This window comes from Diabrotica undecimpunctata, chromosome 5, assembly GCF_040954645.1.
Source record: "Diabrotica undecimpunctata isolate CICGRU chromosome 5, icDiaUnde3, whole genome shotgun sequence".
Taxonomy (NCBI): domain Eukaryota; kingdom Metazoa; phylum Arthropoda; class Insecta; order Coleoptera; family Chrysomelidae; genus Diabrotica; species Diabrotica undecimpunctata.
In genome coordinates, this window is record NC_092807.1 from 116,906,365 (window position 1) to 116,919,943 (window position 13,579).

General features: G+C 30.1%; 1 protein-coding gene across 1 annotated transcript in view; it reads left to right on the forward strand.

Moving 5' to 3' along the window:
* Positions 1 to 2,679: 2,679 nt before the first annotated feature.
* The window catches only part of LOC140441702 (zwei Ig domain protein zig-8-like), a 592,415-nt gene continuing 581,515 nt past the window's right edge, over positions 2,680 to 13,579 (forward strand). Inside the window, exon 1 of the mRNA XM_072532585.1 lies at positions 2,680 to 2,832. Within this exon, the coding sequence (XP_072388686.1) occupies positions 2,698 to 2,832 (135 nt within the window). The 5' untranslated portion in view covers positions 2,680 to 2,697. The remainder of the gene's footprint in view (positions 2,833 to 13,579) is intronic.

Here is a 13,579-nt window from a genome sequence, read left to right on the forward strand (position 1 = left end):
CTCCATATTTTCACAAAAAACACATATTAGAAAGTGGCTTGTCACTATCTGCATAAAATATTTCACAGAAACACTACTGTGCAATAAAATGATACGGTTCCTGTACTACCATCTGTGATTTGATTGCGGAACTACTTACCCTGTGGCTTAGCATTATATTTTTTAACAGATTAATCCAAATATCCAGAAAATAAACAAATATGGCTTGTTATTATATAGCAATAAGGCTTTCAATTATTAAACTGTCTCATAAAACGTAAAAACAAAAGAAATTGCTCTTGTTACAATATGATCATAAATTTTATTAAATTAAATCAGATTAATATTTAGTTAATATTTAAAATAAAAATACACAGACCTTTATAAAGCGGAGCATTTCTATCAGTTTTTAATAATGTGATTAAACTAAAGTGACTAAATTAAAGATCTACGCTGTGAGCGCTTTAAACAACCACTGTATATTGACAAATTATTGGCGGCGGGTCAACGAAGCAGATTCGTAAAAAGTCGACGGCGCACAGTGTTGCCATTTATAGTGTGTATAAACTACCTGCTGGAAACTATGTCGCTTTTGTCTATTGACAGGTTGAAGCAGACACAACTTTTCTTTAGAGGTTCAGTTATAAAATGAAAAAAGACGTGGTTAAACGCTTATTTCACATTTAGGAAAACGACTTTAAGAACAGTATGTTAAGATTGTCTAGTGATGTTTCAGTAAGTTTCAATTGGAGATAACTATTTTTCTGTCTGTATGTTAGTTACGTAGAAGACTAAAAAGTAGAGTATAATTAAAAGAACATATACACAATTACTATTTTTGTTGGAAATAAGCCAAAATTTAAGTTTAAAATGAATTTATTTTTGACGTTTTGATTTTCACTTCAGAAATCGTTCTTAAAATACAAAACATTAATAAATTAAACAAATTTTGTTTTTTGTTACTTGGTGAAAAATTCTTCTAATTTTATCTGACTCATTCATATTGACAATTCAGACATATATTTTGTATTTTAAAGCAGATAACTTTAAAATGATATTGCCAATATCGTCGCGTTCCTGGGACGACTTTATTGTTCTATCGATCGAAGATATTCATTCGATTATAATAAAATCAACTGTAACTTAAGAATATGCGTCAGAAAAAATCGTAGCATGTGATCCGTCTTCAAAAAGACAACGCCATGCAATGATGACAGTAAAATTTTCCTATTAGTGATTCCTTAGTAAATAGCAAATTAGCTTTGCAACTTTTTTTTATGAACTTTTATCTTCGAACTACGAATAAACTATCAACTTCGAGTTTTTTATCGAAGTTGATTATTTTTTTCTTCAGTTAAAAAAACGTTTAGCTTATTTCGGATGCCCCTGAAAAAGCTCTAGGAAGCTAAAGTACTTGGGCAAGAATTAATCAATAAACTGTGCTCGATATCTGTCTTTTATTTGATCAAAGTTTATTCGTGAAAATTCCTTATTTATAAATTTAAAAGACCACTAAATGTTAAAATAATTGAACATCAATCTTATATGAAAAAAGATTTTGATAGATCTCAAATATGTAAACACGCATTGAAAAATAAACATATGGTTTAATAGAAAGATCTTGTAAGTTATAAATATAGTCCTGAAAAAAAAACACATGATAAAAGAGAAAAATCAAAGAAACGGCTCTAACTATGCGAAATGAGACATTTTCGTCGCAAATTTCTTGACAGAATGCGTAAGATCTGGTTACCTATATTAAAAGGGTAAATCAATAAAAAGAAAGTACCGCTAATAGTAAGTCAATAACATATCGAGGATACATTATTTTTGTTTTTTAAATAACAACATATAAAATTAGACTTTGGAGTTTGTTGAGAATAAATTAAATGTAAGATCAAATACCTAACGTGTCGGGATATAATTACTAAGGAATAAATAACTGGAGAATTTTTCTGTCATCCACATTACATGTGGTTGTCTTTTTAAAGACAAATCACAAGTTAAAGTTAATTTCATGTAATCGAATGAACTATCATAAAGTCGTTCCAGTAACGCACACTAATGATGTTGGCAAATCATTTTAAAGTCATCTACTTTAAAATATATTTTATAAGTCTGAATTGTCAAAATGAATGAGGTTAATAAAATTAAATTATTATAAGAATTTTTTACCAATCAAAAAACAACATTTGTTTAAATTGTTGTTTTATATTGATTTTCGAAGTGGAAATCGAAGTGTCAAAAATAAACTTATTTTAAACTTAAATTGTAGCTTATTCCCAACAAAAATAGTTTCAGAACAGTACTAAGAATATATACTTTTCGTTTAAAAAGTAACCTATCAAGATTATTTTAATTCACAATAATAACAAAAATATAAAAGAAGAGGCTATGTTATTGAGTAAAAGCTTGTTAAATCGCGTTTTTAAATCTGTTTATTTATAAAAATATTTTCTTTAAAAAAAAAAAAAATTATTATTCCTTGGATTAGTATCCGTCCGAGGTGCCGCAGTTATTTCGATATGCTATATCAATATTTGTTAGGACAATGAATCCGACTTTATTTAATAACAAATCACTGAATCAAAATGCAAGCTATATATTTCGTTATTAACCTGACATGGTTAAGACACATAATTGACATAAATACATTTTGGAATTGAGGAACATCAACTAATAGATGTTATTTTCTTTTCAGGAGCTGTAGTGTCTAATATGGATGAAGATTTATTAAATAATAATATTAGCATATATCCTTATTTTGAATTTAATGTACCACGAAATGTCACGACCACCGTTGGACAAACAGCTTTTCTTCACTGTAGAGTTGAACAATTAGGAGATAAAGCGGTAAGTGCTATTTTCGTTACATACATAAATTTTCAGAAAAGTATTTAATATAATCGAACTAAAGAAAACTGTTCTAGTTGCTAAAATTACATATTTATTCTACAATACAATTTCTTTTTTATGAATCTTATTTAGTATTGAAATCAAATGTTATTACCAAATATCTTATTCCATATTTCTCACATATGTATTAAAAACACAATAAACGGTAGTTTTACGTCTTTAGTGATCACATCTGCATCTCAATGATTCATATAAGCTTAATTTGTCATTTTATTTTGGCCTTATTTGGCATTTTATGTTTATTATTTACTTTGAGCTCATTGTGTTATGTCTTATATTTTTATTAAGACAACAAAGGATAGCTAAAGAGTATAAATAAAACCATTCATACTTATATCGTAATTTAAAATAAAAGTACATATTACAATTCTTTTTTTAATTACGTATGCCTTTACTAAGACTTCAGATATTAGAACGTTTATTAATTTACCAAAATTTTGTTGGTTATATCCATATATTATTTGTTAATAATATGCAATTAGAACTGCTTATTGACCTTTCTAAGGGTAAGGGTAAGCGATGGGTTCTGCTTCGAGTACTTATACACGGAAAGAAAATTCCGTATTCAGAAATGTTCATCATCATCATCACCCAGCCTTCATTTATCACGTCCACTGCTGGACATAGGCCTCCCTTAAACCCCTCCATTCTTTGAGATTTTGTGCTCTTTGTTGCCAATGTTTCGTGATACGCCTGATGTCGTCAGCCCAACGTGTAGGTGGTCTTCCTCTTCTACGTTTGTCTGCTCTTGGGCTCCAATGTGTAATTTTACTCGTCCATCGTGAGTCATGCATTCTCGCTACATGGCCTGCCCAATTCCATTTAAGTTCCACTATGCGTTCCATAACATCAGCAATACTCTTCTTCTTCGCAGATCTTCGTTTCTTATTCGGTCCCGCAACGTCACTTCCAGTATAGATCGTTCCATTTGTCTCTGTGCCACTCTCAATTTTGAAGCCGTAGTCTTGGTAAGAATCATAGTTTCCGCCCGGTCATGGGTCATGACCGGTAATACGCATTGGTCAAATACTTTTCTTTTGAGGCTTATTGGTATGTTGGCCCTAAGTGTGACTCGCAGTTTTCCAGATTTCCAGAACATAACATAAAAAATAAATATTTTATACTAAGATCGTCTCCCATAATCCACTCAGGATCTCTTTGGTGTTGGTTATAGTAATGTACCGGTCCGTCACTTAAAAAATTTAAAAATTAAGTAAATTAAAAATAAATAATTATAACGTTCAATCACTAAGAGTAGAGCAATACTTATTACCTATTTAGAAACTTACCGGTTATACCGGTTACTTTTGGTCGAAACTTTTAAGAGAGAACACACTAGTACTAAAGGTACTAAAATGATGTGAAATATTTAGGGTTTAACAGAAAGATTTAGATTATAGAACAGGTTTAGATTTAATTTCTATGCAGGGCATCCGCAAGCCGCTTATACGTATTTTAACCTCATAAGGTCTCATCATAGCGACATATGCAGTTGCTCTGAATCGAAACCAAATAAATTAGTCGGCAAAGGGATCTATAATTTTACATTCCACATGCCTTTCATCACGGTAAACATTTTTAGTGAATTTAGCTTCTGGTGTTCGTGCTGGTACTCGAAACCGAGTAAAATACCATACCAGAAAGACGGTATTAGATTTAATTTCGATTTAACTGAATTTATCAATCTGTCTGCATTGCAAATTTTCGAAACCAAAGTGGTAAAAATGTAAATTTATTTTCGCCAAGTAGGAAATCTTAGAATTCCTAGTGATGTTATCAGATGGCGTTGTAACGTTTGTAAATAATTATTTTATAAATTATTTTCCTATGACATGAGAGATTTGGTTTCGATTCAAAACAATTGCATATGTCGTTCTGATAAGATCTAATGAGGTTGAAATACGTATAAGCGGCTTGAGAATGCTCTACATCAAAAATAAATCTAATACCGTCTTTCTTCTGTTTTAGTTCTTTACTCGATTTCGAGTACCAGAAAATAAATTCACTTATAATTTTTACCGATATGAATGGCATTTGGAATTCAAATTATAGATTTCCTTGCCGATTAATCTATCAATCTGTCTGCTTTGCAAGTTTTAGAAAGCACAGTTGTAAAAATTTGAATTTAGTTTCACCAAGTAGGAAATCTTAGGATTTCTAGTGTTATTTAGGGTTTAGTTTAGTTTTTCCAAGAATTTTAGTTCATTTTGAGTACAATAGTTTTGGGTTTTTGTTTGGAATTATGGTTTCGGTTTGTTAATTTTGCATTCCATCTTAATTGGGCATGATAAGTCACTGTCAAAATAAATATATGCGGTTATTTTAGAATATCCATTGTTACATTTTTATATTAGATTTTATTTTTACATTTCCTTCCATTTTCATTAATAAATATTCCATATGTTGCACAAATATTTCAAATAACTATTGTCTAGTAATTTTATTTCGATTCTTACTTGCGAAAACTATATAATTATTAAAATTGACCCAAGGACGTCGTATCATTACGTTCTTGTCAGGACCAAACCAATTTCTTGTGCGAACTTTATCACTTTTTACAAGTTTACATACCTTGGTTTATTTTTCTCTTCTTTTTTCCTACATAACGGGAACGGAAATTAATAGGAGTTATATTTTTACATTCACCAGAAGTCACCTGTGGAAGAATACCGGATTTAAGCTATGGCCGTTTTTTTGATCTCAGATCAAAAAAATTTGGAATAACCAAAATCTAAATCTGTTGTTTTTGGCTGCCTAGAAACAATTTGTCCAACTGTCTTATTCTAAACAATTTATGTAAATATTTCTTACCAATATTCTAACTTTTTCTACTTATCTGCAGTTACAACCGCTAAATAAATTTTAATATTAGGAAAATCCCGAAACCTCATTTTTATTTTCAATGTCTATTGTTTCGTAAAATGCTGATACTTCCATTTGTCATTTCAAATCAATTGAGTATTAACAGTTCTTGAAATTACTTGGATTACTATAATGCACTCTTCACTGGAGTACAATATATTTTTATTTATATCTTAATTTTTAAACACACGCTAGCATATTTAACTTCTAAAAGATTTTTCTAAATTTAGAAGTGGTAAAGAGAGCAACCCATCCAAAAGATATTTATATATTTTTTCCAAACGAGTCACAAGTACTTTTTTTCTTGTATATATTTTGGGTTTATATATATATATATATATATATATATATATATGTAAATGATTAAATCTTTTAGCAAAAACTGCTATCGCTTTGTTAAATTAAATGGCCAATTGTATGGCCTAGGAGGACAAATTCGCTAAACTTCCCGTACTCGAATCGGTATAAATAAAGTGTTATGAATGATTTCAGCATGTCCCTGCCTCATTAGACACTTGGGCTGATACAAATTCAAACTCAGAAAGTTAAACGAATGTCTCCTAAAACTTGACCACGGCAGTGGTTAGCGTACAGAGGTACCACCTGCTTTGGCGACCATAAACGAAAACGATTTAATGATACTGTTTTCTGTCCTCTGGGCTATACGAAATGTGTAAAAAATTAAATCTTTTAGCAAAAGCTGCTATCGCTTTGTTGAATTAAATGGCCAAATATGTGGCCTAGGAGGACAAATTCGCTAAACTTCCCGTGCTCAAATCGGTATCAATAAAGTGTTATGAATCATTTTAGCATTTCCTGCCTCATCAGACACTTGGGCTGATACAAGTTCAAACTCGGAAAATTCGTTGGCCTTTTTGTCCAACTCAGTTAGTCAGTTAATTTCAAGCATCAGCGAGAAGCGCCACTATCTGACTTGACAATGGCAAGTGCGACCTTGCTGAAACGCCAAAATAATAGCATTTGTATATATATATATATATATATATATATATATATATATATATATATATATATATATATATATATATATATATATACAGGGTGGTCCTTAAGTAATTGTACAAAAAGAAACCGTAGATTCTACACTTTAAAATATTACGATTTAAGCCAAATTGCTTTAATAAAATGTTAATATTAAGAAAGATACAGGGTGTTAAAGTGGAAATTTAAAATTTTAATTTTCGCTATAACTTTTATGTTTGTGAACATTTATGTATCAAAATTCATAATTGGGTACTATTGATCATCAGAAATTATAATCTGATACATACTTTAATGTAGCTCATAGAGGGCGCCACATATGCCACATATATGGAATACATTTGCACTTAACTTTTTTGCTCTTTAAGCTACCGGTGTTTGTGATACAAAATATTAAAGACACATTATTTCACCAAAAAAAAGGTATACTTGTTAATAACTTCCAAACTCAACAGTTTTCGAGATAATCGCATTTTACAAATCAACTACATAATTCAGATTTAACGCAATTACTCCAAGCAACGAAAGAAAATTGGACAAAAACATCAATACTTCTGAATTTTGGTATAAATTGCCTTTAATAAAGTTAATAGTTAACGAAATAATAAATAAAATAAATATATTAGCAGGATAAAATAGTAGGGTTTGACAAAATAACAGAATAATTGGATTTTACATCAAACATTTTACGTTTTGTATTAAATTAAAGGTATAATCAAAATATTTTATTTATAAACCAAATTAAGAAATAGTTAAACTAAGAAACATTAAACTTTTTGTCAAAGTAAGTGTTCGATATGTCCACCATTTTCTTTAATTGATTTGTCAATACATTCCATAAAAAATCGTCTCATATCAAATAGCATCATTGGTTCTAAAGAAACTGCTGCAGTATTTATAATAAGTATTATAAGTACAATAATAAGAATAAGTATTCTTTTGGGATTTTTATGCATTAGGTAATTATATTAAAATCTCACCACATGACCAGGGAATATGACTACCAGGAACAATCCAACGTTCAGGAAAGTTGTATTTAGGTATGTTCTCACTGCCTTATCTCTATAATGTGGTGGTATACCATCTTGCATAAACCACATATTTCGCCTTAAGTTTGATGACAATTCTTCCAATAAATCAAAATAATTTTATAAAAAATGACGTTTATTTAAAATTCATGTTTAAAATGCATATCGTATGGTTTGGTACCATTAGTATTTATTTTTTACGGACATGCGAATTACCTTGTAATTTGAATGGTGAGATTTATTTACATTTTTTATAAAATGATTTTATTGATTGGTACACCACCACATTATAAAGAAAAGTGCAGTGAGAACATAATTAAATACAACTTTCCTGAACGTTGGATTGTTCGTGGTAGTCATATTCCTTGGTCATGGGGTAAGATATTAATATAATTATTTAATTCATAAAATTCCCAAACGAATACTTTATTGTTATATTATGTTTATTATATATTATACTTATAATATTTATTATAAATACTGCAGCAGTTTCTTTAGATACAATGATGCTATTTAATATGAGACGATCTTTTATGAAATGTATTGACAAATGAATTAACGAAAATGGTTGACATATCGAACACTTACTTTGACAAAAAGTTTAAAATTATTAAGTTTAACTATTTCTTAATTTGGTTTATTAATAAAATATTTTGATTATGACTTTAATTTAACACAAAAAGTAAAATGTTTGATGTAAAATCCAATTATTCTGTTATTTTGTCAAATCCTACTATTCTATCCTGCTAATATATTTATTTTATTTAATATTTCGTTAACTATTAACTTTATTGAAGGCATTTTATACTAAAATTCAGAAGTATTGATGTTTTTGTGTAATTTTCTTTCGTTGCCTGGAGTAATTGCGTTAAATCTGAATTATGTAGTTGATTTGTAAAATGCGATTATCTCGAAAACTTTTGAGTTTTTAGGTAATTAACAAGTATACCTTTTTTTTGGTAAAATAATGTATCTTTAATATTTTATATCACAAACACCGGTAACTTAAACAGCAAAAAAGTTAAGTGCAAATGTATACCACATATGTGGCATATGTGGCGCCCTCTATGAGCTACAATAAAGTATGCATTAGATTATAATTTCTGAAGATCAATAGTACCCAGTTATGAATTTTTATACATAAATGTTTACAAACATGAAAGTTATAGTGAAAATTAATTTTTTTAATTTCCACTTTAACACCCTATATCTTTCTTAATATCAACATTTTATTAAAGCAATTTGACTTAAATCGCAATATTTTAAAGTGCAGAATCTATGGTTTCTTTTTGTACAATTACTTAAGGACCACCCTGTATATATATACACACACACACATATATATAGATATATATACATACATTTATATATACATACATTTATATATACATATAAATATAAAAGTTTATTATGTATATTATACTACAAGCTCACCGTCTACTGACGAGTGAGATTGGTTGGGATTCGTGCAAAAATAAACAGGCATACCGAACGGTAAGAAGTAGTTACTTCAAATAATTAAGAAAATTCTCGTATGTTACTCGTAATCCTCTTTCGTTTAATTTTATTTTCAAAATACATAATGTAGACATACATTATGAATATAAATTATCTATGATTTCTTATATCAATTAGAAATTTTGCAATTTATCAAAGAAAATGTCATGATCTTCTATCGAATAATCACCGAAAATCCGCAGTCGGATTTTGCGGTCTTACCCTGGGGATCCCCTTTCGAATGGACCCAGAAACTAAGTTGTTTCGGTGGACATATCACGTCCCTAAAGGCATTTTTTATTCAGCGGTACGTTTTCGGACAGATTTATTTTCAGAATTCGCACTTTCTGAATGGAATTTTACAGCAAAATTACTTGCTTTTCACTTTGAAATTCTCTTAGTGCCCTATTTGTTTTCTTCTCGGTTCCTTTCTAATGGTTTTGTATGTAGTTGGTGAGATGAAAGGATTTGTGGGTGCAAGCTATATCACAGTAATATATTTTTATGTTTTGAGATGTAAGCGAAATATTACCTTATTTAAAATTTTTTGTATAAAGTTAATTAGTAGTAGTAACAGTAAATTAGTAGTTTTTAAAGAGTTTTTTTATTATGTGTTGTAAAACGCATTATAAAGAATAGCGTAAATGTATATTATAGTCAAGTGCAATAGAAAAAATTGTGATAACTCAAACATTTTATTTTAAACCAAACATACATAAATTCTTATTAATTAACTTAAAGTTTAATTTGCATACCTGTTAATTTTGCCATTGATTACTGATCTCTAATAAGTAATTTTTTAATTATAGTTATGACAATAAAACACTGAAATCTCTTATTTTTTACACCTCCACAAAATTTATTTTAAATTATTATCACTACAGCAGTTTCGGTCAAAGTGCCTTTCTCAAGTGATCTATTTTTGGTATTTGTTTACACTTTACAGTTTTTAATTAAATAAGTTGAGAACGAGAGAACTGTTTGTCTCAAGTTGGTCATTCAGAATTATGGCTGTAATTTTTAGTTTGTTGATGTCCATAGATTCTAATAAAGATAGCTTAAGGCCTTTATTTTAAATGTAAATAATTTAAAATTCGTCATTAAAAGAATGATTATGGTGTAGAAGGTGAAGTGGGTATGTAGAGTCTGTTTTTCTATTATTGAAAGCCCTTTTATGTTCTGCCATACGTTTGATAAAAGTTCTACCAGTTTGACCGATGTAAGTTTTGGATAGTCACCACATTAAAGTTTGTATATACCGCTGTATATAACTTTCCGTTAGGCACGTGGTAAACTGAGGCACGGTTGGTGACGCGGTCTACGATCGTAGATCATTTTATTTATATTATTGAACATAAAAGTTAGTTTCAAGAATACTGCATTAGGTACATTTGTTGAATTATTATTGATACTGACCAGTTTTTATAACAAAAGGTTTACTTGTTTCTTTACTAGACAAGAAAAAGACTGCTCCATACATTTTAAAATTTTTATTAACCAATAAAACTATTTTGCTTTAATAAGAACTTTAGTGTAAATTTGACAAAAGAAGAATTGTTGTAGAACAAAATCTACCCAAAATCCATAAATTAAAGTACTGTTAAAAAATTGTATGACTTAGAGACTACAAAAAAATCACATTTTTAGTCAGTAAAATATTTATTGCAGATTTCTTTCATGTGGTTTTTGCATACAAACGCTCCGCACTTCACACAAGACTTTCTAGAAGATTTGTTCAAATTTCGAGGACAAACATGGCAACGCCCGACAAAATTTTGTGGTCGCACAGTAAGTTGAGGGGGACTATTTGCTATGCCCAGCGGAGATTGAGCTCGCTTCCTCATTTCTCTTGGCAACCGAGGAATTGTTGAGCTAACTTCAATTTGTGGTCAGATTAATTCCCAAGCACACTTTTCAAGGAAGTCACTGCGTTCTTTTTGTTGTTTGGAATGATTAGCCTACACGCAAAGGGCGTTTATGCCAGAAATATTTAATAAATTGTAAAACACAACCATTGGCCAACGGCGTGTATTTCATGCTACGTTATAATTCTGACACAATTGATCTACCATATCCACGCCGATTTTGGTGTTGTTATAATCAGTGATCATTACTGGCTTTCTATCATCTCCAGTATCTTCATCTACAGCATCATCATTGTGCATGGAGGATATCAATACCACTGACTTATTTTTCTTTGGTACATATGACACCATAGTACAATCAGCTAGAAACCAAAAAGAGACGACTTAACTTCTCGATTTTTCTGGGGAAGAACATTTGAGAAAGCTCTAGTCTGTTTTTTCTTACAGTACCCAAATATGTAAGTTTTTTCTTTAGTAAACTGTTGACCAATGATAAACTGCTAAACCGGTTGCCGTAATATTACGATTGCTACCTACGATGGGCTCTACCAACCGAAGAGTTATTTCGTTACTGGTATTTACAAATTTGTATGGACCTTCTGGCTGAGTTCCCACGTAAGTTTCCAAATTGAATGTGTAAAACGTTTTGCATCTACCAGAGCAAATGTTTTAATGCCACATTTGACTGGTTTCTTTGGAATGTACTGCTTAAACGCACAACGTCCCCTAAATACTAATACTTGTTCATCTACTGTAAGATACTCACTAGAAATGAAGTTATTTTGGAAATTCACCAAAAATATTTCCAGAAGTTCTCTAATGGGTGAAAGTTTATCAATTTCTCTTCGCTCTATTCTTGTCTCTACATCATCGAACCGTAGACATCTTATGAGAAATCGAAACCTTTTCTCGCTTATTGCCAGGTAGCATGACTCAACTCCGAATCCTTGAAAATTATTCCATATTTTATGTAAATTTTTTCTGGAACTTCTAAGAGATTAGAACAATATACCAATTTCTGTTTCATTATATCAAGAACAATATACCAATACATGCACGAATTTCAGTTTCATTAGTTTGTCTACAATCTTGATTTTTGTGGTATTTGCTTTGTATCTATTTAATAAAAATATTTTTCTAAACAGTTATTACTCAGTTTTAACAGTGCGTGCGTTTCCTTTTGTACCAGGCATAAGTTTGATGAGATTCTGAGAACGGATTCGAACTTGTAAATTGGATCTATTCTTTTTTCATTTAGTCACCGTGTCTTTTCCTATGTAAAAATTTAAATAAGGGCTTTATCAGAGTCGTCTGACGTTCCTTCATCTTGGGCCAATTTTTCTTGCTCCGATGTTTCTAATTCAGAGTCTGTTTCGTGATTAGCAGTCTCCTTTCAGCAAAATTCACATTCACATCGAGATTATCTTCAGGCTCATCATCACAGAATTTTTTTTTCTTCCCCACATGATATCTCCTCAAACCATTGAGACTAAACTTCCGGGTCGTTGCTTCGTTTCACCCGTCTTCTTTTATTATCAGACATAGTAGTATCTAAAATATATCACAGTAACTACAAGTGTACCAAATGGTTATAAATAAAAGTTACGTTGAATTTTATAAACAATAGAATCAAATATCTGCAATGTAGCCAAATGTTGTAACGTCAGTGGATACGTGGTCTACAATCGAAGACCAGTACTGTTCTATGCTTAACAAAATACTCAATACTCAACTGAAGTGCCGAACACAAATAAAACCATAAATTAGAATAAGACGTCAGTTAGCAACAGCTACTGAGATGCACGCGCATGTAAGATAAATTGACAGATATATTATGCAAGTGTTTGAAAAGAGGTGATCTACAATTGTAGTCCACGTGCCTAACGGAGGGTTAATATATTTGCCTAAGTTGTTGTTTGTTCTAAAAGCTGGTGTTATTTATTTTAATGTTTGTGTGTTGTATGTGTTAAAAAAAGTTTTCAGAGTTTTATTCTTATATAAAATGAATTTCCATCAAGTAACGGTCGAATCCATCACTTATTATAGTTATGAGTTCACTGTTTAACGGTAAAAAAGGAATTGCCTAGAAATTATTTCAAATAATATGGATCTTAATGAAAATTTGAGGTTTGGTTGGCCCCTTTTAATTTCTTTTTCTTCTTCAAAAGTTATATATGCCGGGTTTCCACTTCTTGCTCTTTGGTGATAAAAATTACCGAGTGACTTCTAGGTAGTAATCTCCTACTAAACGGTTAACACTATTTGTATAAATTTTGTTTGTTAACAATAATTTTTGCACTATGGTTGATTTTATGGTAGTATTTAGGTACGTTGTTGGGAGATTTTTCCCTTTTCTGGAAATTATAAACTTTCTCAAATCAAATGAATCATCCTTTATATTGTTCTCTTCTTGAAATGCATACATGTATT